We start from the raw sequence: 26965 nt of genomic DNA, 5'->3' as shown, positions 1-26965 counted from the left end.
CTTATGCACCTCTAGCCATTTGGACTGGGTGTCAATTAGTAGAAGGAACATGGATCCTTGAAAAGGGCCTGCGAAATCTGCATGCAAGCGTGCCCAAGGCCGCCCTGGCCATTCCCAGTGATGTAGGGGTGCGGCCGGCGGAAGCTTCTGATGCTCCTGGCAAATGGAGCAGTTTTGGGCCACCTTCTCAATGTCAGTGTCGAGGCCTGGCCACCAGACATAACTCCGGGCCAACATTTTCATTTTGGTCACGCCTGGATGCCCATTGTGCAAGTCTGATAGTATCAGCTCCTGGCCTTTTTCCGGGACAATCACACGCGTCCCCCACAAGAGGATGCCGTCTTCCACGCTGAATTCTGACAGCTTGGAGGAAAATGCCCGCAACTCACCTGGGAGCTGTCTATGCTGCCCACCATACAGGACTATGTGCTGAACCTTTGACAGGACTGGCTCCGTCTGGGTCCACTCACGGACCTGTGATGCCGTGACAGGCAAGGTGTCCATAAAATTTAGGGTTGCAACCACCTCACTGGTCGTGGGGGTCGACATGGGGCCGGTCGATAAAGGCAATCGGCTCAGTGTGTCGGCATTTGCTATCTGCGTTCCTGGTTTGTGCTCCAGAGAATACTCGTATGCAGCAAGCAACAAAGCCCAGCGCTGGATCCGTGCAGAAGCAATGGGCGGTATTGGCTTATCCTCTCTGAAAAGTCCCAGCAGGGGCTTATGATCAGTCACGATCGTGAAATGGCGGCCGTACACGTACTGGTGGAAGCGTTTCACCGCAAAAACCACTGCCAGGCCCTCCTTCTCGATCTGCGCGTACTTTTTCTCCGCTGCAGTCAATGTGCGGGAGGCGAAAGCTATCGGTCGTTCGGCCCCGTTCTCCATCTTGTGGGACAGGACGGCCCCAATACCATACGGGGATGCATCACATGTGACGAGCAAAGGCTTTCCAGGATCATTGTGGGTTAGTAACCCAGACAACGACAATTGTTGCTTTACCCGCCGGAAAGCGGTTTCTTGCGGCTGACCCCAAACCCAGGTGTGATTTTTCTTTAGCAGAAGGTGCAAAGGGGCCAGCGTAGTTTCATAGAATTTAAAGTGCAGAAGGAGGCCATTCAGCCCATCGATTCTGCACCGGCGCTTGGAAAGAGCACCCTACCCAAGGTCAACACCGCCACCCTATCCCCATAACCCAGTAACCCCACCCAACACTAAGGGCAATTTTGGACACTAAGGGCAATTTATCATGGCCAATCCACCTAACCTGCACATCTTTGGACTGTGGGAGGAAACCGGAGCACCCGGAGGAAACCCACGCACACACGGGGAGGATGTGCACACTCCGCACAGACAGTGACCCAAGCCGGAATCGAACCTGGGACCCTGGAGCTGTGAAGCAATTGTGCTATCCACAAGGCTACCGTGCTGCCCCTAGTTGCCAGATTGGGGAGGAACTTCCCGTATTAGTTTACGAGACCGAGAAAAGAACGAAGATGCGAAGTGTCAGTCGGGGCGGGGGCATGTTGAATTGCACGCACCTTCTCTGCGACGGGGTGCAGACCTTCGCGGTCCACCCGATAACCTAGGTAGACTACTTCCTTTGCCTGAAATACGCACTTTGTGCGACGTAAATGGACTCCAGCCTCCGAAAGGCGTCTAAGGACAGCCTCCAGATTTTCCAAATGTTCCTGCTCCGACGTCCCTGTAATCAAAACGTCATCTTGGTAGACAGCCACATGTGGTAAACCTCTCAAAATGCCCTCCATAACACGTTGAAAAATTGTGCAGGCAGAGGATACTCCAAAGGGCAACCGTGTATATTCATACAGGCCCCGGTGTGTATTAATCGTTACATATGGTCGGGAGGCAGGGTCCAGCTCCAACTGGAGGTAGGCGTGACTCATATCTAATTTTGTGAACGAGAGTCCACCTGCAAGTTTCGCGTAGAGATTCTCTATGCGAGGCATAGGATATCGGTCGAGTCGGGAAACCGTATTCACTGTAAGTATATAGTCGCCACACAAGTGAACTGTGGCATCTGGCTTCATTACAGGTACAATTGGTGCTGCCCAGTCAGCAAAACGGACAGGCCTGATAATACCCAAACTCTCCAAACGAGTGAGCTCCCCTTCTACTTTCTCGAGCAAGGCGTAAGGCACTGGGCGCACCGGGAAATAGCGCGGCGTGGCTCCTGGTTCAACTTGGATACGGGCTACGGCCCCTTTTATTTTCCCCAAACCAGGCTGGAATACATCTGGGTATCATCCTAGCACCTCAGTCAACCCTTCAGAAACTGTTTGGAGGATGTGCTGCCATTGCAACCGCAAATGGCGCAACCAGTCCCGACCCAACAGGCTGGGCCTATGGCCGCGCACCGCGATAAGTGGGAAATGCCCCTCCTGACATCCATAGACAACAGGGGTCATTGTAGTTCCTGCAATGTCCAGTGGTTCCCCCGTGTAGGTGGCCAACCTGGCCTGTGAGTCGGTTAATGTAAGGGTCTGTATACCCTGCTTGATGCGGTCGAATGTCCTCTGGGCGATCACGGAGTCCGCTGCGCCAGTATCCAACTCCATCTCAAGCAGGTGGCCATTGACCCGTACTGTCACCTTAATGGGGGCCACACGGGGAGCTGCCACACAATGCAGCTGCAGGCAGTCGTCCTCCGTCTCCACATCCTCAGGAGTAGTCGCCGCAGGTTCATCCACATGGAAGGTACGGCCTCTGGGCTGGTCCCAGTTTCGGTCGGAATGACGGCGCCTCTGGTGCCCCCAGGACTGCCGTCCGCGATGGGGTTGGCGCCTACAAGTCTGACACGGACATGGCTCCTCATCCATTGGCTCTGGAGAAGGCTCCCTTCGGGGAGGAATGTCCGACGGCCACTGGCGTCGGTCCAGACGTTGCCTCGCCCAAGGTACCGCAGGAGTGCGGGGGGACGTTTTCGGACGGAAGGGGTTGCGCCCCAAGGCATGCACATCCATTCCCTGTAGCTCCTGTACCCTCGCTCTGCGCTCTCTCGGGACAATACTATTTGAATGGCCTGTTGAAAAGTCAATGTTGGCTCCGCTAACAACTTTCTCTGGGTGCCCGCATTGTTAATACCGCAAACCAAACGGTTGCGTAACATTTCTGACAAGGTCTCACTATAGTCACAGTACTCCGCAATCCTACGTAGTCTGGATAGAAATTCGGCAAGGGATTCTCCAGGGGTCCTCTCAGCGGTATTAAACCGGTAACGCTGGACTATTGTGGACGGGGTTGGGTTAAAATGTTGCCCCACTATATTCACAAGTTCATCAAATGTTTTGGTGTCCGGCGCAGCTGGGTATGTAAGGCTCCTAATCAGCCCAAACGTATGCGGGCCGCAGGCGGTGAGCAATATGACCACCTGGCGCTCGTTTTCGGTGATATTGTTTGCCCGGAAATAGTAACGCATCCATTGTGTGTACTGGTTCCAGCTTTCCAGCGCAGCATCAAAAACATCCAAACGTCCGTACAGAGGCATGGTATAATAGAAAACAACTTCCAACCTGTATCCAACAAAAATCCAGGGAGGTGGCTTCAGCAGTGTAGACAGCTATTCACTTTAACCTTCGTCGCCAGATTTGTAAGGGCCACGAAGAATCCAGCACGAGTTTTAAGGATACAAAGTAATAACATTTATTTACTATAACATATACACATAACAGTAGCAGTAACTTCCCTTGCTACATACTCCTTCCTCCTGGTTCCTGAACTGGCCAGCTTTATTTATACTCGGAGTTTACTCGTGGTTTCTCCGCCCCCCTCATTGGGGAAGCTCATACTCCCACAGGATTGTGGGATAGTCATTAGTCCCCAGCCAATGGTAAGTAGGCAGGTTATAACAAGTATAAATATGTGTGCTCCCTACACAGCAGCCATTTCACCAGCTGCTGTAGGAGGCCACACATCTTAGAGTAATAAAGCCTCAGTTGTATCCAACTCTCGTCTCTGTGCAATTGATCGTGCATCACTCGGGTTACAAACTCAACCTGTGCAAAAGTGAGGCATTCCCAGTGAACCCAAACGGGGGAGGGGCCGAGCTGGAGCGGCTCCCGTTTAAATCATCCAAAACAGATTCCGATACCTGGGGATCCAAATAGCCAGAGACTGGACACAGATCCACAAGTGGAACCTGATGGAGGAAGCCTGGTGGAGGAAGTTAAAAAGGACTTACAGAGGTGGGACGCACTACCACTGTCCCTGGCGGGGAGAGTGCAGATGATCAAGATGAATGTGCTGCTAAGGTTCCTCTTCCTGTTTAAATCCACACCGATCTTCATCCCCAAGGCCCTTTTCCAAAATGTAGACATTTTAATCATGGCATTTGTGTGGGAGGTAAGAACCCGAGAGTTCCCAAACCAACACTACAAAAGAGGAAAATCAAAGGTGGCTTGGCATTAGCAAACCTGCAATACTACCTCTGGGCAGCAACGGTGGAAAGAGTGAGGGGATGGGTAAACGAACCCAACTCAGAGTGGGTACAGATGGAGGAGGCCTCCTGCAAGGAAACTGCCCTCCGGGCCTTGGCTACAGCAGCACTCCCATCCCCATCAGCAAAATACACATCAAGCCCAGTGTTAGCGGCTACACTGAAAACGTGGGCCCAGTTAAGACAGCACTTAGGGCTGACTAGGATGTCCCCCATGGCTCCCATCTGTGGCAATCACAATTTCCCCCAGCCGTGCTCGATGCCACCTTCAGGAAATGGAGACGGGATGGGGGCACACTGATAGTTCGGGATTTCTACATGGGGCAGTGACTAGCGACACTGGACGAACAGACGGAGGAGTGGGAACTGCCGGCAGGACAGGAAATGCAAATAAAGCACTTCCTCCGCAAAGAGACAATAGGGTACACCGGGGCCCCAGAAACTACACTATTAGAGGACCTGATAAGCGGACAGTAAATGTTGAGGGTAGGGTTTGTGTTCAGGGCAGGGTTTGTATTGGGGCAGGGTTTGGGTTGAGGGTGGGGATTGTATTGAGGGTGGAGTTTGTGGTGAGTGTAGGGATTGTCTTGAGGGTGGGGTTTGTATTGGGGCAAGGGTTTGTGTTGAGGGTGGGGTTGTATTAATGTAGGGTTTGTGTTTGGGGTGGAGTTTGGGGCAAGGTTTGTATTGGGGCAGGGTTTATGTTGAGGGTGGGGTTTGTGTTGCGGGCAGTGTTTGTATTGGGGCAGTGTTTGTGTTGAGGGCGGGTTTGTGTTGAGGGCGGGGTTTGTGTTGAGGGTGGGGTTGTATTAATGCAGGGTTTGTGTTTAGGGTGGTGTTTGCGGCAAGGTTTGTATTGGGGCAGGGTTTATGTTGAGGGCGGGGTTTGTGTTGTGGGCAGGGTTTGTATTGGGGCAGTGTTTGTGTTGAGGGCATGGTTTGTGTTGATGGCGGGGTTTGTGTTGGAGCAGGGTTTGTGTAGAAAGTGGGTTTGTGCCGAGGCGGGATTTGTGTTCAGGGCAGGATTTGTGTTGAGGGCAGGGTTTTGTTGAGGGTGGGGTTTGTGTGAGGGTACAGTTTGTGTTCAGGGTGGAGTTTGCATTGGGGCATGGTTTGTGTTGAGGGTGGAGTTTGTGTTGAGGGTGGCTGAGGAATGGAGCAAAAGAGCAAGGTACTAGAAAGGGGATAAGTAGCTATAAGTCGTTAGGTAAAGTTAGGAGTAGGTACTAATACAGGTGATTAGAGGATTAGGGTAGCGGACCTTTAAACATCTCTAGCTTAGGCTGGAGAAAATGGGTAGCAGTCTAATTGCCTGTAACTGAGATTTCGCAAAGCATGAAGAGGGGGATGGGCAGCTATTAGGACCATTTCTTTGTTACAGGAGAGACTGGTGCGAGGGGCCTCAGAATTAAGGAATGCGGAGGAAGCGGAGGGAGCTTTGTATTTGTCACCGTTACCTTATTTGGTCGTGGGTATTGTAGCCTCCTAAAATGGCTGATTTCCGATTAATTTGGCCAAAACCCAATGTAAAATGGCTAACCGAAAAGGCTGATGGGAAAAGCAGCCAACAGGGCACAAAAGGACAGCTGCAAACAGAATAGCGTATTCGGCTCTGGGAAAGTCGGCCCAGATCAATACCTGCGACCATTAGCAGCACATCAACACAGACATCTACAGTTTAATGGGCTATCCCCGGGAACAATTGCAACATATTAGCAATTGAATGCCGATCCAGACCTCTCGGCACCAGCAGTGGCCGAGACAAAGAAAGGTGAACGACCACCCCCCAATCGAGGAATCGCCCCATTATTGGAGCATATCGAACCCAGTGATTGGGAACAAGTCCAATCACTTGGGACCAGGGTCAAGGTCCGCCCCGAGAAGCGGGAAGCCCCTGGGACCTATAAAAGATAGGGGCCAAGTTCAGATCGACCCTTCTCTCCCTTCTTCTCCTGCTCGCAACCTTCGCAAGAACCATCGACCAGAAACCGTAAGTTTGACTCCAGCGATCGCTACCAGATAGAGACTCCTAGCCATTGACCTGTATCAGCCTTTGAATCCCGCAGGCCAGACCCAATTCAATAAGCCATTCGTTTCCCTGACCTGGTGGGCCATTCCCAAAAGTTAAGTATTGGCCAGTAGTGGTAGGTAGTAGTCTAGAAAGTCGGATTATTGTGTAAGTATTTATAGCTGTACATAATAAATGACTGTTGATTTTAATCTTTCTAAGCGGTGTGCTGTCTTATTAATCATAACTAGAGCTTGAACCATGTGGCGGTATCAGAAAGATACCTGGCGACTCGTGAGCAAAGGTGACAGAATTAGAGCTAATAAAACTAAAATAAGGCTAATAAGAGCAACAGTATGTGAAACTCGATGCTGAATCCATGTGTGTGAAATCAGATGCTGTGCTCCCTTTGTCTTACTCGCTCTGGAAGTTTCAAGAGATATGGAGCCTCCTGCCTTTTTATCAGAGTGAGTGGAGCTAGCAAGCTATTTGAAATAAAGTAAATCAATAGCTACAATCTGACTCAGGGTTTGAGTGAGACCAGACTGAGGGCAGAAAGAACTCAATATCATCATTTGGCGGCAGCGGTAGGATTTTGAGAGCGAATTCTCGACTTTTCGCGAAATTAGAATTAAACCAGCCTTGGACGGAGAGAGGGGAAATAGGCCCATGGTGTGAGTAGTTTATAAAGGTTTCCCCTGCCTCGTAGTCCGAAGCGGGTTTGGTCACTCGCCTATGTTCGGGTAAGATCGTTCGACGAAATCAAAGGTCAGTCTGGCGGATTAGAACAATTTATTTCAGTCGATGTAGGTACGGCTGAGGGTTAAAACGTGACTGAGGTAATACGGGGTAATAATTCAGTTGGTAACTGAGGTAATATTGCCTGGTAATTCAGTTGCATGTGGGTTGAAAATTAGAATTGGTTATATTAAATTACACTTTAATTCGGTTAAGGTCTTTAACGGGTGGAGGGAATGTCACAGAGACAATTCAGTTTAGACAGCTGATGGAATGTTCTGGAGATAATTCAATTCCGTACAATTAGAATTGGCAAGTTGGATTTTGTTCTTGGGAGATATGTCTTCATAGAATCATAGAAGTTTACAGCATGGAAACAGGCCCTTCGGCCCAACCAGTCCATGCCGCCCAGTTTTTACCATTAAGCTAGTCCCAGTTGCCCGCACTTGGCCCATAACCCTCTATACCCATCTTACCCATGTAACTATCTAAATGCTTTTTAAAAGACACAATTGTACCCGCCTCTACTACTACCTCTGGCAGCCCATTCCAGACACTCACTACCCTCTGAGTGAAGAAATTGCCCCTCTGGGCCCTTCTGAATCTCTCCCCTCTCACCTTAAACCTATGCCCTCTAGTTTTAGACTCCCCTACCTTTGGGAAAAGATGTTGACTATCTACCTTATCTATGCCCCTCATTATTTTATAGACCTCTATAAGATCACCCCTAAGCCTCCTACGCTCCAGGGAAAAAAGTCCCAGTCTATCCAGCCTCTCCTTATAACTCAAACCATCAAGTCCCGGTAACATCCTAGTAAATCTTTTCTGCACTCTTTCTAGTTTAATAATATCCTTTCTATAATAGGGTGACCAGAACTGCACACAGTATTCCAAGTGTGGCCGTACCAATGTCTTGTACAACTTCAACAAGACGTTCCAACTCCTGTATTCAATGTTCTGACCAATGAAACCAAGCATGCCGAATGCCTTCTTCACCACCCTGTCCACCTGCGACTCCACTTTCAAGGAGCTATGAACCTGTACTCCCAGATCTCTTTGTTCTATAACTCTCCCCAACGCCATACCATTAACTGAGTAGGTCCTGGCCTGATTCGATCTGCCAAAATGCCACCTCACATTTATCTAAATTAAACTCCATCTGCCATTCGTCGGCCCACTGGCCTAATTGATCAAGATCCCGTTGCAATCCTAGAGAACCTTCTTCACTATCCACTGTGCCACCAATCTTGGTGTCATCTGCAAACTTACTAACCATGCCTCCTAAATTCTCATCCAAATCATTAATATAAATCACAAATAACAGTGGACCCAGCACTGATCCACTGAAATGGGCAGCACGGTAGCATAGCGGTTAGCGCAATTGCTTCACAGCTCCAGGGTCCCAGGTTCGATTCCCGGCTGGGTCACTGTCTGTGCGGAGTCTGCACGTTCTCCCCGTGTGTGCGTGGGTTTCCTCCGGGTGCTCCGGTTTCCTCCCACAGTCCAAAGATGTGCAGGTTAGGTGGATTGGCCATGGTAAATTGCCCTTAGTGTCCAAAATTGCCCTTAGTGTTGGTTGAGTGGGGTTACTGGGTTATGGGGATAGGGTGGTGTGGGCTTGGGTAGGGCGCTCTTTCCAAGAGCCGGTGCAGACTCGATGGGCCGAATGGCCTCCTTCTGCACTGTAAATTCTATGAAAAAAAAAAATTCTATGATCCCTGAGGCACAGGCCTCCAGTTTGAAAAACAACCCTCTACAACCACCCTCTGTCTTCTGTCGTCCAGCCAATTTTGAATCCAATTGGCAACCTCACCCTGGATCCCGTGAGCTTTAACCTTCTGCAACAACCTACCATGCGGTACCTTGCCAAAAGCTTTGCTAAAGTCCATGTAGACAACGCCTACTGCACTACCCTCATCTACCTTCTTGGTCACCCCCTCAAGAAACTCAATCAAATTTGTGAGACATGATTTTCCACGCACAAAGCCATGCTGACTGCCCCGAATCAGTCCTTGCCTCTCTAAATGCTTGTAGATCCTGTCTCTCAGAATACCTTCTAGCAACTTACCTACTACAGACGTTAGGCTCACCGGTCTGTAGTTCCCAGGCTTTTCCCTGCTGCCCTTCTTAAACAAGGGCACAACATTCGCTACTCTCCAATCTTCAGGCACCTCACCTGTGGCTGCCGATGATTCAAATATCTCTGTTAGGGTACCCGCAATTTCCTCCCTAGCCTCCCACAACATCCTGGAATACATTTCATTAGGTCCCGGGGATTTAGCTACCTTGATGCGCTTTAAGACTTCCAGCACCTCCTCCTCTGTAATATGCACACTTCTCAAGACATCACTATTGATTTCCCTTAGTTTCCTAACATCCATGCCTTTCTCCACCGTGAATACCGATGAGAAATATTAATTCAGGATCTCACCCAACTCTTGTGGCTCTGCACATAGATGTCCTTGTTGATCCTTAAGAGGCCCTACTCTGTCCCTAGTTACTCTTTTTCCCTTTATGTATCTGTAGAATCTCTTTGGATTCTCCTTTGCATTATTTGCCAAAGCAATTTCATGTCCCCTTTTTGCCCTCCTGATTTCCCTCTTAACTCTATTTCGACAATCTCTATACTCTTCAAGGGATCCACTTGATCCCAGTTGTTTATGTACGTCATATGCCTCCTTCTTCCTTTTGACCAGAGTCTCAATATCTCGAGTCATCCAGGGTTCCCTACTTCTACCAGCCTTGCCCTTCACTCTAAAGGGAATGTGCTTACCCTGAACCCTGGTTAACACATTTTTAAAAGCCTCCCATTTACCAGCCGTCCCTTTGCCTGCCAACAGTCTCCCCCAATCTACCTCTGAATGTTCCTGTCTGATACCATCAAAATTGGCCTTGCCCCAATTAAGAATTTTAACTCTTGGGCCAGACCTATCATTCTCCATAGCTTATGAGTGAAAAAAAGCTGGGAGATGAATGGCCACTAGGGGGAACCAGAGACTTGGAAAATTCAGAACCGTATCGGAACAGGGGAGGCTTCAGGATGTTTAAATTTACTTTACAGTTTTGAAGAAGGGAAAAGGAAAAAAACACATTGTGTTTCTGTGTAATTTCAAGTTTTATTGTCCAGTTGGTTGAGATGAATGAATGTATAATGCTTTGAATTCCTTTCATTTGAGTGGAGATCTCAGTGGATGAATGAGTGTGTGTGTTTAATAAGAGTTTGTGAACTTCCTCTGGTATTCCTAGTTTTTAAAATGTTGTGTTTTGCAAAACGAAGTTGCACATTAATTAGGAGGCATACACGGCAGTTGAAGTGAGATTTAAAATGGGGTAAGTATTTGAAAGTTCTTTAGAAAATCAGTAATAATGATTAACATTGTGGAAGTTATTTAGAACACAATTCTCAGGAAGTAAACAAAAAGCAAAATCAAAATGTTTCAATTGGGATTTGTAAATGATTAGTTGAACTCGGCATAGTCTTGGCTGCTTCAAAAAAAGGGGGAGAGAACAAAGGAATCTAAAATTGAAATGCGGAGACCAGGCATTCGGTGAACTGAGTCCATGTGCTCCTTTGTTAGAGGCAGCCATGATGTACCTACATTTTAAAATGTTGTTCTGTGTGTTCCAAACTTGTCGAGATTTCAGTATTTTCTCTGTAAACTCACTACACATCAAATTTAGGATTCGGGGATTTTCATATAGCAAAGACTATGGATTTTTTACTTTATTTTAAAATTACACATGGGGAAAGGAAGATCCCAGTAGAAAGGAAAAAGGCCATTTTAGAAATGCCCAAACCCCAGACCGTAAGAGAGGTTAGGCAAGGACTGGGGACTATTCGACTACTGTAGGGCCTTGGTGTATAAGCACTCAGAACTTGAGGGGACGCTGCAAGCCCTGACCCCAGGGGGGTAGGCAGTCCCGAGAGCAGGTAGAATGGGGACTGTAGCAGGATACCGCTTTCAAGAAAAAGTTAATCAAAACATGCTTCCGGTTGTATTGGGATAGTGGAGAGGGGCATTGTGGCAGTAAGGGGCTAGAAACACGGGGACCAATGAGACCAGTATTAGAAGGTAGATGATGGAAGTGATATGGCACAGCTCCACCGGGTCCTAGTGCCCGCTGACTTGCAAGAAAGTCACTAGCAAAAGAAATGAAGTTTAGAATGTGAACTACATTGCAGATGGAGCTTGAGGGAATAAAGATATGGGACCAGAGCTTAGATTAGGAGTATTACTTGCAGTATCAGGAAATGAGAATCTGATGGCAGGCAAAGATTAATAAAAATAGATGCAGAAATAAAAAAAATTAAGACATTAAAACCAATTGATAATGTAGAGGAAATAAGGAAAGCAAACCTAGCAATAGAAAGAATGACACAGGGTTAATCAGCACACAATTCCAGCACACAATCCAGGGAGACCGACACAGGCCGTAAAAGCAATATCCCTTGTCCTGAGGTGCCAAATGCGAGCTGGAGATAATGATCAAAGAGGTAGAACAGCGGGGAATCATTCAAGAAGTCACATATGCATCGACGAATAGCAGTTAGCAAGTCTGATGGTACATTTAGAATGGTAACGAATTACAAAGCATTAAACAAGGTCACAAAAAAAAAGGAGGATAAACGGTATTTAATAAATCCACAAACTACATCGGAGAACGTGGCAGGCAAAACTTACTTAACTAGTATAGATTTAGCCAACGGATTCTGGAGTGTTCCGTTAGACCGAGGCAGCAGGGAAAAGACAGCATTTACCTTTGGCACTAAACATTATGTATGCTGTAAATTGCCACAAGGATATGTTAATTCCCCGAACCACTTTCAGGCAATAGTAAGGGAGCTGATTAAAGATGATTTGGCTTTAGTAGATATTGATGATGTGTTAATTGGAGATGATGATCAGGGAGACACATGTTGAAAGAGTGACCAAAGTTATTAAAACACTTAATGAAGCAGGATTTCAGATATGGTTAAAGAAATGCCAGAGTGGCAGGAGCGGAGTCGACTATCTAGGGTATTGAGTGTCAAAGCCAGGTAGGGAAGCCAGTGTTGGGATGAGAGAGAAAGTTGCCAGAATCGCAGCGCCCGTTTCACAAAACGGGGTTCAGCAAATCATGGGAATTTGGGGGTATTTGAGACCAGTAGTGGAAGACTTTAGTCTTTATGCTAGACCCATTTCTGAAACTTTGAAAGGGGATTTTAGGTGGACCAGTGAAGCACAGAGGCATTTGGACCAGTTAAAACCAGCTGTAGCAACATTCGGGCCACTGGAGGAGAGACATGAAGAGGACGATTTGAGCATTAAATCTGATCTGTATGCAAATGGATATGGTATGGTGCTTGTTAATAATAGTACTCAGACACCTATCAAACATTGGCAGGAAATTGGGCAAGTGCTGAAAAATAGGTTTTCGGACATCGCAAAATGTCTGGCAGCCATAACAAAAAGGATAGCAGAGATTGAAAATTTATCAGCGGGGAAGAAAATTTATGTCACAACTGAATTTTTAGAATTGACAGAGTTGACCAAGAGACAGGGTTGCCAGCAAGGTGCGAATACAGATCGATGGGAAAGATGGGAAACCATTCTTTTAAACCCTGCCTTAATATTTATTCATAACATTAAAAAGGGACAGAAACCTGATAAATCAGTTAGCAGAACAGAGTTGGGAAATGCTTGGGTGGTATATACGGATGGTAGTAAAGTTAAGGAGGACGAGGAACAAGCCAGATGGGCATCCATTTTTTAAAAAATTCAGGAAAGAAAATGGTGGAGAAACAGGGAGTAGCATAAAAAAAAACTGATACAACGATGGGAGAATGGTCATTAGAGTATGCAGGTCACCTTTTTCCTAGGAGCAGTAAAAGTAATTTCTTCTTTTTAATCAAAGCTTATAGCAGCACGGGGGAAGTTGAATTAGAGAATCAGTGGCATCTGGAGCAAAGGAATTGTATCAGACCTAAAACATCCGACCCAATTAAATGATAAAAGAGGGATTATTAGAATGCAGCAAACGAAGAAATGTAATCAGTAAGGAATTGAGAATATGGGATGATAGATCAAGGGCTGTTATTAATGGGCCCCAGTTTAAAATGATTCATTGTCGACATAATGAAACATTGTGTCAAAGATGTGGCACATTTTGTAGCCTAGTAGTTTGGACAAGGAGTAATCATATGAAACCTAGAAGAATGGCAGATATCGAGCATTCAGGTGAGTTGATATTGCATTTAGAACGACAGAAATGGGGAAATGCTTCGGCTCTCAGGGAAATTTGGGGAATTCAGTTTGTCATGATTATTTTGTGAAACATCAAGCAACACTGATGATTGACGTTTGTGACCACAAGATAGATTTTGACCATGGGATGGTGTGATAATGATAAATTGTAATTACTGCAGAGAATACCAAGCTGACGACAAAGTGATTGGGAAAGGATGTGCAGGATTGTGGCGAAGTGACAAACTTGTGGTACCAATTAGTGAGGGAGTACGTAGTTTAAGAGATGTTGGGATGACCCGGGGACGTAAAATTAGCCTAACAGTGTTTAGAGACTGTATCACTGCAATGATGCCGTGCCACAGGATAGATCATATTCCCAAACCGCTCGGACAAGGGAAAAAGGAATGTTTGGTTGTGAGTGTCAGGGTATAACTGCACTTACTAGTATTATGTAATCAGTGCAGCGGGATGCCAGTGAATTGAAACCTGTTAGCAGCATTGATAGGACAAATGATAAAGTGAAAATGTCATGGTTGGAAATTACTTTCATAAAAATCCGGTCGTAATCAAAATTAAAGAAATTAAAGTAAATGCAGTAGCAATATCCGACATGTATCAGGGAAAGTTTCGACCCACTTGGATCACTGAGTTAGCAAAAGGGGAGGAGTTAGAGATTCTTCAAGTTTCACTCAGGGGTGCAATGATAGGAGGAGGAGGCCTAACAGGCCTTAATCGTATGATGTGCATCAATGATGAGAAAAAAAAAGGAATGGTGGCAATGGAAATCCGGAAGTCCTGGAGAGGGCACTTCTGGAACATCCAAATACGAATAGAAAGATACAAATTAAGAAATAGGGCCCTCTCCACCTTTGACCTGTTCATTTGGTTTTCAGATGTAGCAAAAATAACACAGACGAAGAACGAGAACTTCCAGGGAAGAATGTTTTAGACAGTATGGGGGGAAAACTAATGATACAATTGGCTATATATTTGAGGGAATTAAATGACAGAGCCCGGAAGAAAAACCTTACGGGTTAGAAACAAATCAAAATATCAAATTACTACTGAATAGTGAAACCTCCGGTCAGACATCTCTAACTGGACATTAGCTGATGGATGATCTGTGGTCTCCACAGGGTATGTACTACGCGGTGGAGTTATTCAGGGTCTCGGCAGACGGCAGCGACTGACGAGGAACCCCCGCATTTTAAATGACAATAGTTTAGGAATTTTGGCAGCTTGATGCCACAGTGGGAAATTTGTAACCAATGCAGCAAACAATATTGCATCGGAGAGTGTAATAGTTATAAGACCATAAGACCATAAGACATAGGAGCCGAAGTAAGGCCATTCGGTCCATCGAGTCCACTCCACCATTCAATCATGGCTGATTTCAACTCCATTTCCCCGCTCGCTCTCCATAGCCCTTAATTCCTCGAGAAATCAAGAATTGATCAACTTCTGTCTTAAAGACACTCAACGTCCCGGCCTCCACCGCCTTCTGTGGCAATGAATTCCACAGACCCACCACTCTCTGGCTGAAGAAATTTCTCCTCATCTCTGTTCTAAAGTGACTCCTTTTTATTCTCAGGCTGTGCCCCCGGGTCCTAGTCTCCCCTGCTAATGGAAACAACTTCCCTACATCCACCCTATCTAAGCCATTCATTATCTTGTAAGTTTCTATTAGATCTCCCCTCAACCTCCTAAACTCCAATGAATATAATCCCAGGATCCTCAGTTATTACAGACAAAATGTCCTGAAAATTGTTAGGGACTGTTATGTATGGATTCAATTGGGTTGTAACCCCAAAAGTTGACTGTATTAAATGTGCAAGTGGTGTTATTGCAAAGTATAAAAGAAACAAACAAATAATGGCAAGTATACACTCCATGCTGTCAGGAAAATGATAACGGACAAAAGGGATTTGAAGAAAACTGAGTTATTGTCTCATGTAAACCAGGGCTGGCAGACTACATGTTAGACGTTAGTGTGAGGAAGTCAGGAATAGAAACAGGATCGATTGAAGCTTCTGCAATTCATAAAGCAAGATAATCAGTGGATAGTACATGATATCATAATTTACCATTCCAATGTGAACGGAAAGCACTTCCTAAAAAAAAATACCAGTGAGGGATAAAAACCTTTTTGGTCGCTGATGGACTGAGTTGTGTGCTGTTTCAAAGGGACATGAGGAAGCTTCTACGGTGCTGCTACCCCAAGGTAGTCATATGCCTTGGAGGTAGTGGAACACACGGATATAGCTATTGTGTTACCTTCCTGAGTAGCGACAGCTATGGTTCACGGTGATTGGACTTGAGGAAAGACCAATACGAAGAGTCTATCGACATTGGTCTGCGAGATGGATGAATTTACAATTGATTTCCGTGCACAGTTTACAAATCACGACATGTACACACACACATGACAAGGATCGGGGTTAGCTGCTACTCAGTACAACTATAAGGGGGATATAAACCCTAAAGCAGGATTCAGCTCAGAGTCAGCTGTCATAGCTCTCATTGCATCGGTCATGGGGTTTTACCTGATGCATGGATTGATAATACTTGTTATAATTGTATACTGTATAATCATTGGATGCCTTAATATGTGTTGTAAGATGGCTATGGCTCGGATGATGCCGATAGACACCGCCCATCACCACTCACCAAGATGACATCCCGTTACTGGCGACCATCAAACAAGAAGGAACCCAGACGGAGAGCCAGTGGCTGTAAAAATGTGATGAGGTGTTTGTGTACGGAATGTAATGAATTGCGGGACGGTCTTTCAGACCAGACATTGATACAGGTTACTAACCCGGGGATGTTAGGAGGCAGAATAGTTATCATAAAATGATAAAAGGAGGGAATGAGGAATGGAGCAAAAGAGCAAGGTACTAGAAAGGGGATAAGTAGCTATAAGTAGTTAGGTAAAGTAAGGAGTAGATACAGGTGATTAGAGGATTAGGGTAGAGGACTTTTAAACATCTCTAGCTTAGGCTGGAGAAAATGGGTAGCAGTCTAATTGCCTGTAACTGGGATTTCGCAAAGCATGAAGAGGGGGATGGGCAGCCATTAGGACCATTTCTTTGTTACAGGAGAGACTGGTGAGAGGGGCCTCAGAATTAAGGAATGCGGAGGAAGCGGAGGGAGCTTTGTATTTGTCACCATTACCTTATTTGGTCGTGGGTATGTGAAACTCGATGCTGAATCCACGTGTGTGAAACCATATGCTGTGCTCCCTTTGTCTCACTCGCTCTGGAAGTTTCAAGAGACATGGAGTCTCCTGCCTTTTTATCAGAGTGAGTGGAGCTTGCAAGCTATTTGAAATAAAATAAATCAATACCTACAATCCGACTCAGGGTTTGACTGAGACCAGACTGAGGGCAGAAATAACTCAATATCGGCATGGCGTTTGTATTGGGGCAGGGTTTGTGTTGAGGGTGGAGTTTGTGTTGAGTGTAGGGATTGTGTTGAGGGTGGGGTTTGTGTTCAGGGCGGGATTTGTATTGGGGCAGGGTTTGCATTGATGGTGTGGTTTGTTTTGGGGCAGGATTTGGATTGAGGGTGGGGATTGTATTGAGGGTGGAGTTTGTGTTGAGTGTAGGGATTGTGTTGAGGGTGGGTTTTGTGTTGCGGGCGGGATTTATATTGGTGCAAGGTGTGTGTTGAGGGTGGGTTTTGTGTTGAGGTGGGGTTGGTATTGGGGCAGGGTTCGTGTTGAGGGTGAGGTTTGTGTCGAGGGTGGGGTTTGTATTGGGGCAGGGTTCGTGTTGAGGGTGGGGTTTGTGTTGAGGGCAGGGTTTGTGTTGAGGTGGGGTTTGTATTGGGGCAGGGTTCGTGTTGAGGATGGGGTTTGTGTTGAGGTGGGGTTTGTATTGGGGCAGGGTTCGTGTTGAGGGTGGGGTTTGTGTTGAGGGCGGGGTTTGTATTGGGGCAGGGTTCGTGGAGGGCGAGATTTGTGTTTAGGGTGGTGTTTGGGTTGAGGGTAGGGTTTGTATTGGGGCAGGGATTATGTCGAGGGCGGGGTTTGTATTGAGGGTGGGTTTTGTGTTTAGGGTGGGGTTTGGGGCAAGGGTTGTATTGGGGCAGAGTTTATGTTGACGTCGCGGTTGGTGTTGAGGGCAGGGTTTGCGGTGGGCGCGGGGTTTGTGGTGAGGGACGGGACGAGTATGGATCAGGGGCGGGGTTTAGATCAGAGGGCGGGGCTTGGCTTCTGCTTCCCAGAAACCACTGCCTGGGTAGCTTTGGTAACGGAAGCAACTTCCACGTGACACGGGGTCATGTTCAACATCAAACTGGTTCTGGTGGGACCCCGAGAGGTACCGGGGTTGGGGCCGTCTGTCTTCTCTCCTCATCCCCCCCCCCCCCGTCTGTCTTCTCTCCTCATCCCCCCCCCCGTCTGTCTTCTCTCCTCATCCCCCCCCCCCCCCGTCTGTCTTCTCTCCTCATCCCCCCCCCCCCCGTCTGTCTTCTCTCCTCATCCCCCCCCCGTCTGTCTTCTCTCCTCATCCCCCCCCCCCCCCGTCTGTCTTCTCTCCTCATCCCCCCCCCCCCGTCTGTCTTCTCTCCTCATCCCCCCCCCCCCCGTCTGTCTTCTCTCCTCATCCCCCCCCCCGTCTGTCTTCTCTCCTCATCCCCCCCCCCCCGTCTGTCTTCTCTCCTCATCCCCCCCCCGTCTGTCTTCTCTCCTCATCCCCCCCCACCCCGTCTGTCTTCTCTCCTCATCCCCCCCCCCGTCTGTCTTCTCTCCTCATCCCCCCCCCCCCCGTCTGTCTTCTCTCCTCATCCCCCCCCCCCGTCTGTCTTCTCTCCTCATCCCCCCCCACCCCGTCTGTCTTCTCTCCTCATCCCCCCCCCCCGTCTGTCTTCTCTCCTCATCCCCCCCCACCCCGTCTGTCTTCTCTCCTCATCCCCCCCCCCCCGTCTGTCTTCTCTCCTCATCCCCCCCCCCGTCTGTCTTCTCTCCTCATCCCCCCCCCCCGTCTGTCTTCTCTCCTCATCCCCCCCCCGTCTGTCTTCTCTCCTCATCCCCCCCCCCGTCTGTCTTCTCTCCTCATCCCCCCCCCCCCGTCTGTCTTCTCTCCTCATCCCCCCCCCCCCCCCCGTCTGTCTTCTCTCCTCATCCCCCCCCCGTCTGTCTTCTCTCCTCATCCCCCCCCCCCGTCTGTCTTCTCTCCTCATCCCCCCCCCGTCTGTCTTCTCTCCTCATCCCCCCCCCGTCTGTCTTCTCTCCTCATCCCCCCCCCCGTCTGTCTTCTCTCCTCATCCCCCCCCCCCCGTCTGTCTTCTCTCCTCATCCCCCCCCCCCGTCTGTCTTCTCTCCTCATCCCCCCCCCCGTCTGTCTTCTCTCCTCATCCCCCCCCCCGTCTGTCTTCTCTCCTCATCCCCCCCCCCACCCCGTCTGTCTTCTCTCCTCAGCCCCCCCCCCCACCCCGTCTGTCTTCTCTCCTCATCCCCCCCCCACCCCCGTCTGTCTTCTCTCCTCATCCCCCCCCCCCCCCCGTCTGTCTTCTCTCCTCACCCCCCCCCCCCCCCCCCGGTCTGTCTTCTCTCCTCATCCCTCCCCCCCGTCTGTCTTCTCTCCTCATCCCCCCCCACCCCGTCTGTCTTCTCTCCTCATCCCCCCCCACCCCGTCTGTCTTCTCTCCTCATCCCCCCCCCCCCCCGTCTGTCTTCTCTCCTCATCCCCCCCCCCCCGTCTGTCTTCTCTCCTCATCCCCCCCCCCCCGTCTGTCTTCTCTCCTCATCCCCCCCCCACCCCGTCTGTCTTCTCTCTCCTCATCCCCCCCCCCCCCGTCTGTCTTCTCTCCTCATCCCTCCCCCCCGTCTGTCTTCTCTCCTCATCCCCCCCCCCCCCCGGTCTGTCTTCTCTCCTCATCCCTCCCCCCCGTCTGTCTTCTCTCCTCATCCCCCCCCCCACCCCCCCCCCCGTCTGTCTTCTCTCCTCATCCCCCCCCCCCCCCGTCTGTCTTCTCTCCTCATCCCCCCCCCCCCCGTCTGTCTTCTCTCCTCACCCCCCCCCCCCCCCCGGTCTGTCTTCTCTCCTCATCCCTCCCCCCGTCTGTCTTCTCTCCTCATCCCCCCCCCCCCCCTGTCTGTCTTCTCTCCTCACCCCCCCCCCCCGGTCTGTCTTCTCTCCTCATCCCTCCCCCCCGTCTGTCTTCTCTCCTCATTCCCCCCCCCCGTCTGTCTTCTCTCCTCATCCCCCCCCCCCACCCCATCTGTCTTCTCTCCTCATCCCCCCCCCCCGTCTGTCTTCTCTCCTCATCCCCCCCCCCCGTCTGTCTTCTCTCCTCATCCCCCCCCCCCCCCCCCCGTCTGTCTTCTCTCCTCAACCCCCCCCCTCCACCCCGTCTGTCTTCTCTCCTCACCCCCCCCCCCCCCCCGTCTGTCTTCTCTCCTCATCCCACCCCCCCATCTGTCTTCTCTCCTCAGCCCCCCCCCCCCCCCCCCCCCGTCTGTCTTCTCTCCTCATCCCCCCCCCCCCCGGGTCTGTCTTCTCTCCTCATCCCCCCCCCCCCCCCCCCCCGGGTCTGTCTTCTCTCCTCATCTCCCCCCCCCCCCCCCCTGGTCTGTCTTCTCTCCTCATCCTCTCTCCCCCCCCCCCCCCCCCCTCTGTCTTCTCTCCTCACCTCCTTAACCCCCCCCCGGTCTGTCTTCTCCCCCCGCCCCCCCCCGCCCGTCTTCTCTCCCCCCCCGCCCGTCTTCTCTCCCCCCCCGCCCGTCTTCTCTCCCCCCCCGCCCGTCTTCTCTCCCCCCCCGCCCGTCTTCTCTCCCCCCCCGCCCGTCTTCTCTCCCCCCCCCGCCCGTCTTCTCTCCCCCCCCGCCCGTCTTCTCTCCCCCCCCCCGCCCGTCTTCTCTCCCCCCCCCGCCCGTCTCTCTCCCCCCCCGCCCGTCTTCTCTCCCCCCCCGCCCGTCTTCTCTCCCCCCCCGCCCGTCTTCTCTCCCCCCCCCGCCCGTCTTCTCTCCCCCCCCCGCCCCGTCTTCTCTCCCCCCCCCGCCCGTCTTCTCTCCCCCCCCCGCCCGTCTTCTCTCCCCCCCCGCCCCGTCTTCTCTCCCCCCCCGCCCGTCTTCTCTCCCCCCCCGCCCGTCTTCTCTCCCCCCCCGCCCGTCTTCTCTCCCCCCCCCGCCCGTCTTCTCTCCCCCCCCCCGCCCGTCTTCTCTCTCCCCCCCCCCCCCCGCCCGTCTTCTCTCCCCCCCCCCGGCCCGTCTTCTCTCCCCCCCCCCCCCCCCCGCCCGTCTTCTCTCCCCACCCCCCCCGCCCGTCTTCTCTCCCCCCCCCCGCCCGTCTTCTCTCCCCCCCCCCGCCCGTCTTCTCTCCCCCCCCGCCCGTCTTCTCTCCCCCCCCCGCCAGTCTTCTCTCCCCCCCCCGCCCGTCTTCTCTCCCCCCCCCCGCCCGTCTTCTCTCCCCCCCCCCCGCCCGTCTTCTCTCCCCCCCCGCCCGTCTTCTCTCCCCCCCCGCCCGTCTTCTCTCCCCCCCCGCCCGTCTTCTCTCCCCCCCCGCCCGTCTTCTCTCCCCCCCCGCCCGTCTTCTCTCCCCCCCCCCCCGCCCGTCTTCTCTCCCCCCCCCCGCCCGTCTTCTCTCCCCCCCCGCCCGTCTTCTCTCCCCCCCCCCGCCCGTCTTCTCTCCCCCCCCCGCCCGTCTTCTCTCCCTCCCCGCCCGTCTTCTCTCCCCCCCCCCGCCCGTCTTCTCTCCCCCCCCGCCGCTCTTCTCTCCCCCCCCCGCCCGTCTTCTCTCCCCCCCCGCCCGTCTTCTCTCCCCCCCCCCGCCCGTCTTCTCTCCCCCCCCCCGCCCCGTCTTCTCTCCCCCCCCGCCCGTCTTCTCTCCCCCCCCCCGCCCGTCTTCTCTCCCCCCCCGCCCGTCTTCTCTCCCCCCCCGCCCGTCTTCTCTCCCCCCCCGCCCGTCTTCTCTCCCCCCCCGCCCGTCTTCTCTCCCCCCCCGCCCGTCTTCTCTCCCCCCCCGCCCGTCTTCTCTCCCCCCCCGCCCGTCTTCTCTCCCCCCCGCCCGTCTTCTCTCCCCCCCCCCCCCCCCGCCCGTCTTCTCTCCCCCCCCCCCCCCGCCCGTCTTCTCTCCCCCCCCCCCCCCCGCCCGTCTTCTCTCCCCCCCCCCGGCCCGTCTTCTCTCCCCCCCCCCCCCCCCGCCCCGTCTTCTCTCCCCACCCCCCCCGCCCGTCTTCTCTTCCCCCCCCCGCCCGTCTTCTCTCCCCCCCCCCGGCCCGTCTTCTCTCCCCCCCCCCCCCCCGCCCGTCTTCTCTCCCCACCCCCCCCGCCCGTCTTCTCTCCCCCCCCGCCCGTCTTCTCTCCCCCGCCGTCTCTCCCCCCCCGCCCGTCTTCTCTCCCCCCCCCCGCCCGTCTTCTCTCCCCCCCCCGCCCGTCTTCTCTCCCCCCCCCGCCCGTCTTCTCTCCCCCCCCCCGCCCGTCTTCTCTCCCCCCCCCGCCCGGTCTTCTCTCCCCCCCCCGCCCCGTCTTCTCTCCCCCCCCGCCCCGTCTTCTCTCCCCCCCCCGCCCGTCTTCTCTCCCCCCCCCGCCCGTCTTCTCTCCCCCCCCCGCCCGTCTTCTCTCCCCCCCCGCCCGTCTTCTCTCCCCCCCCGCCCGTCTTCTCTCCCCCCCGCCCGTCTTCTCTCCCCCCCCCGCCCGTCTTCTCTCCCCCCCCCGCCCGTCTTCTCTCCCCCCCCGCCCGTCTTCTCTCCCCCCCCGCCCGTCTTCTCTCCCCCCCCCCGCCCGTCTTCTCTCCCCCCCCCCCGCCCGTCTTCTCTCCCCCCCCGCCCGTCTTCTCTCCCCCCCCCGCCCGTCTTCTCTCCCCCCCCGCCCGTCTTCTCTCCCCCCCCCGCCCGTCTTCTCTCCCCCCCCGCCCGTCTTCTCTCCCCCCCCCGCCCGTCTTCTCTCCCCCCCCGCCCGTCCTCTTCTCTCCCCCCCCCCGCCCGTCTTCTCTCCCCCCCCCGCCCGTCTTCTCTCCCCCCCCCGCCCGTCTTCTCTCCCCCCCCGCCCGTCTTCTCTCCCCCCCCGCCCGTCTTCTCTCTCCCCCCCCGCCCGTCTTCTCTCCCCCCCGCCCGTCTTCTCTCCCCCCCCGCCCGTCTTCTCTCCCCCCCCGCCCGTCTTCTCTCCCCCCCCGCCCGTCTTCTCTCCCCCCCGCCCGTCTTCTCTCCCCCCCGCCCGTCTTCTCTCCCCCCCGCCCGTCTTCTCTCCCCCCCGCCCGTCTTCTCTCCCCCCCCGCCCGTCTTCTCTCCCCCCCCCCGCCCGTCCTTCTCTCCCCCCCCGCCCGTCTTCTCTCCCCCCCGCCCGTCTTCTCTCCCCCCCCGCCCGTCTTCTCTCCCCCCCCCGCCCGTCTTCTCTCCCCCCCCCGCCGTCTTCTCTCCCCCCCGCCCCGTCTTCTCTCCCCCCCCCGCCCGTCTTCTCTCCCCCCCCGCCCGTCTTCTCTCCCCCCCCCGCCCGTCTTCTCTCCCCCCCCGCCCGTCTTCTCTCCCCCCCCCGCCCGTCTTCTCTCCCCCCCCGCCCGTCTTCTCTCCCCCCCCGCCCGTCTTCTCTCCCCCCCCCGCCCGTCTTCTCTCCCCCCCCGCCCGTCTTCTCTCCCCCCCCCGCCCGTCTTCTCTCCCCCCCCGCCCGTCTTCTCTCCCCCCCCCGCCCGTCTTCTCTCCCCCCCCCGCCCGTCTTCTCTCCCCCCCCGCCCGTCTTCTCTCCCCCCCCCCGCCCGTCTTCTTCTCTCCCCCCCCCGCCCGTCTTCTCTCCCCCCCCGCCCGTCTTCTCTCCCCCCCCGCCCGTCTTCTCTCCCCCCCCCGCCCGTCTTCTCTCCCCCCCCGCCCGTCTTCTCTCCCCCCCCGCCCGTCTTCTCTCCCCCCCCGCCCGTCTTCTCTCCCCCCCCCCGCCCGTCTTCTCTCCCCCCCCGCCCGTCTTCTCTCCCCCCCCGCCCGTCTTCTCTCCCCCCCCCGCCCGTCTTCTCTCCCCCCCCCGCCCGTCTTCTCTCCCCCCCCGCCCGTCTTCTCTCCCCCCCCGCCCGTCTTCTCTCCCCCCCCCGCCCGTCTTCTCTCCCCCCCCCGCCCGTCTTCTCTCCCCCCCCGCCCGTCTTCTCTCCCCCCCCCCGCCGTCTTCTCTCCCCCCCCGCCCGTCTTCTCTCCCCCCCCGCCCGTCTTCTCTCCCCCCCCGCCCGTCTTCTCTCCCCCCCCGCCCGTCTTCTCTCCCCCCCCGCCCGTCTTCTCTCCCCCCCCGCCGTCTTCTCTCCCCCCCCCGCCCGTCTTCTCTCCCCCCCCCCGCCCGTCTTCTCTCCCCCCCCCCGCCCGTCTTCTCTCCCCCCCCCGCCCGTCTTCTCTCCCCCCCCCGCCCGTCTTCTCTCCCCCCCCCGCCCGTCTTCTCTCCCCCCCCCGCCCGTCTTCTCTCCCCCCCCGCCCGTCTTCTCTCCCCCCCGCCCGTCTTCTCTCCCCCCCGCCCGTCTTCTCTCCCCCCCCCCGCCCGTCTTCTCTTCCCCCCCCCGCCCGTCTTCTCTCCCCCCCCCCGCCCGTCTTCTCTCCCCCCCCCGCCCGTCTTCTCTCCCCCCCCGCCCGTCTTCTCTCCCCCCCCCGCCCGTCTTCTCTCCCCCCCCGCCCGTCTTCTCTCCCCCCCCGCCCGTCTTCTCTCCCCCCCCGCCCGTCTTCTCTCCCCCCCCGCCCGTCTTCGTTCTCCCCCCCCGCCCGTCTTCTCCTCCCCCCCCCCGCCCGTCTTCTCTCCCCCCCCCCCGCCCGTCTTCTCTCCCCCCCCCCGCCCGTCTTTCTCTCCCCCCCCCCGCCCGTCTTCTCTCCCCCCCCCGCCCGTCTTCTCTCCCCCCCCGCCCGTCTTCTCTCCCCCCCCGCCCGTCTTCTCTCCCCCCCCCCGCCCGTCTTCTCTCCCCCCCCCGCCCGTCTTCTCTTCCGCCCGCCCCTCCCGCCCGTCTTCTCTCCCCCCACCCCCGCCCGTCTTCTCTCCCCCCACCCCCCGCCCGTCTTCTCTTTCCCCCCCCCCCCCCGCCCGTCTTCTCTTTCTCCCCCCCCCCCCCGCCCGTCTTCTCTTCCCCCCCCCCCCGCCCTCCCCCCCCGGCCGTCTTCTCTGCCCCCCCCGCCCGTCTTCTCCCCCCCCCCCGCCCGTCTTCTCTCCCCCCCCCCCGCCCGTCTTCTCGCCCCCCACCCCCCCGCCCGTCTTCTCTTCCCCCCCCCCGCCCGTCTCCCGCCCCCTCGGCCGTCTTCTCTCCGCCCGCCCCTCCCGCCCGTCTTCTCTCCCCCCACCCCCCGCCCGTCTTCTCTCCCCCCACCCCCGCCCCGTCTTCCTCTTTCCCCCCCCCCCTCCCCCCGCCCGTCTTCTCTTCCCCCCCCGCCCCTCCCTCCCCCCCGGCCCGTCTTCTCTGCCCCCCCCGCCCGTCTTCTCCTCCCCCCCGCGCCCTCTCCCCCCGCCCGTCTTCTCTTCCCCCCCCCCCGCCCGTCTTCTCGCCCCCCACCCCCCGCCCGTCTTCTCTTCCCCCCCCCGCCCGTCTCCCCCCGTCCTCTCGTCTCTCCCCCCCCCGCCCGTCTTCTCTCCCCCCCCCCGCCCGTCTTCTCTCCCCCCCGCCGTCTCTCTCCCCCCGCCCGTCTTCTCTCCCCCCCCCCGCCCGTCTTCTCTCCCCCCCGCCCGTCTTCTCTCCCCCCCCGCCCGTCTTCTCTCCCCCCCCCGCCCGTCTTCTCTCCCCCCCGCCCGTCTTCTCTCCCCCCGCCCGTCTTCTCTCCCCCCCGCCCGTCTTCTCTCCCCCCCCGCCCGTCTTCTCGTCCCCCCCCGCCCGTCTTCTCTCCCCCCCGCCCGTCTTCTCTCCCCCCCCCGCCCGTCTTCTCTCCCCCCCCCCGCCCGTCTTCTCTCCCCCCCGCCCGTCTTCTCTCCCCCCCCGCCCGTCTTCTCTCCCCCCCCGCCCGTCTTCTCTCCCCCCCGCCCGTCTTCTCTCCCCCCCGCCCGTCTTCTCTCCCCCCCGCCCGTCTTCTCTCCCCCCCGCCCGTCTTCTCTCCCCCCCGCCCGTCTTCTCTCCCCCCCGCCCGTCTTCGTCTCTCCCCCCCGCCCCGTCTTCTCTCCCCCCCCGCCCGTCTTCTCTCCCCCCCGCCCGTCTTCTCTCCCCCCCGCCCGTCTTCTCTCCCCCCCCCGCCCCGTCTTCTCTCCCCCCCCGCCCGTCTTCTCTCCCCCCCCGCCCGTCTTCTCTCCCCCCCGCCCGTCTTCTCTCCCCCCCGCCCGTCTTCTCTCCCCCCGCCCGTCTCTCTCCCCCCGCCCGTCTTCTCTCCCCCCCGCCCGTCTTCTCTCCCCCCCGCCCGTCTTCTCTCCCCCCCCGCCCCGTCTTCTCTCCCCCCCGCCCGTCTTCTCTCCCCCCCGCCCGTCTTCTCTCCCCCCCGCCCCGTCTTCTCTCCCCCCCGCCCGTCTTCTCTCCCCCCCCGCCCGTCTTCTCTCCCCCCCGCCCGTCTTCTCTCCCCCCCCGCCCGTCTTCTCTCCCCCCCCGCCCGTCTTCTCTCCCCCCCCGCCCGTCTTCTCTCCCCCCCCGCCCGTCTTCTCTCCCCCCCCGCCCGTCTTCTCTCCCCCCCGCCCGTCTTCTCTCCCCCCCCGCCCGTCTTCTCTCCCCCGCCGTCTCCCCCGCCCGTCTTCTCTCCCCCCCCGCCCGTCTTCTCTCCCCCCCCGCCCGTCTTCTCTCCCCCCCGCCCGTCTTCTCTCCCCCCCGCCCGTCTTCTCTCCCCCCCCGCCCGTCTTCTCTCCCCCCCGCCCGTCTTCTCTCCCCCCGCCCGTCTTCTCTCCCCCCGCCCGTCTTCTCTCCCCCCCGCCCGTCTTCTCTCCCCCCCGCCCGTCTTCTCTCCCCCCCGCCCGTCTTCTCTCCCCCCCGCCCGTCTTCTCTCCCCCCGCCCGTCTTCTCTCCCCCCCCGCCCGTCTTCTCTCCCCCCCGCCCGTCTTCTCTCCCCCCCGCCCGTCTTCTCTCCCCCCCGCCCGTCTTCTCTCCCCCCCCGCCCGTCTTCTCTCCCCCCCGCCCGTCTTCTCTCCCCCCCCGCCCGTCTTCTCTCCCCCCCGCCCGTCTTCTCTCCCCCCCGCCCGTCTCTCTCTCCCCCCCCGCCCGTCTTCTCTCCCCCCCGCCCGTCTCTCTCCCCCCCGCCCGTCTTCTCTCCCCCCCCGCCCGTCTTCTCTCCCCCCCCGCCCCCGTCTTCTCTCCCCCCCGCCCGTCTTCTCTCCCCCCCCGCCCGTCTTCTCTCCCCCCCGCCCGTCTTCTCTCCCCCCCCGCCCGTCTTCTCTCCCCCCCCGCCCCGTCTTCTCTCCCCCCCCGCCCGTCTTCTCTCCCCCCCGCCCGTCTTCTCTCCCCCCCGCCCGTCTTCTCTCCCCCCCGCCCGTTCGTCTCTCCCCCCCGCCCGTCTTCTCTCCCCCCCGCCCGTCTTCTCTCCCCCCCCCGCCCCGTCTTCTCTCCCCCCCGCCCGTCTTCTCTCCCCCCCGCCCGTCTTCTCTCCCCCCCGCCCGTCTTCTCTCCCCCCCCGCCCGTCTTCTCTCCCCCCCCCCGCCCGTCTTCTCTCCCCCCCGCCCGTCTTCTCTCCCCCCCCGCCCGT

At 56.2% G+C, this 26965-nt stretch overlaps 1 protein-coding gene across 2 annotated transcripts in view; it reads left to right on the top strand.

Annotated features, from left to right (window-relative positions):
- The first annotated feature begins 17636 nt into the window (after nucleotides 1-17636).
- ift22 (intraflagellar transport 22 homolog (Chlamydomonas)) overlaps nucleotides 17637-26965 on the top strand; it is a 135247-nt gene continuing 125918 nt past the window's right edge. The window contains exon 1 of one of the 2 annotated variants that reach the window (XM_072469108.1): nucleotides 17637-17751. In XM_072469108.1, the coding sequence (XP_072325209.1) occupies nucleotides 17713-17751 (39 nt within the window). In that variant the 5' untranslated portion in view covers nucleotides 17637-17712. The remainder of the gene's footprint in view (nucleotides 17752-26965) is intronic. The other variant, XR_011933645.1, reaches the window with a different exon arrangement.

The sequence above is a fragment of the Scyliorhinus torazame genome, chromosome 12 (assembly GCF_047496885.1).
Source record: "Scyliorhinus torazame isolate Kashiwa2021f chromosome 12, sScyTor2.1, whole genome shotgun sequence".
Taxonomy (NCBI): Eukaryota; Metazoa; Chordata; class Chondrichthyes; order Carcharhiniformes; family Scyliorhinidae; genus Scyliorhinus; species Scyliorhinus torazame.
This window is presented reverse-complemented; position numbering and strand designations above follow the sequence as displayed.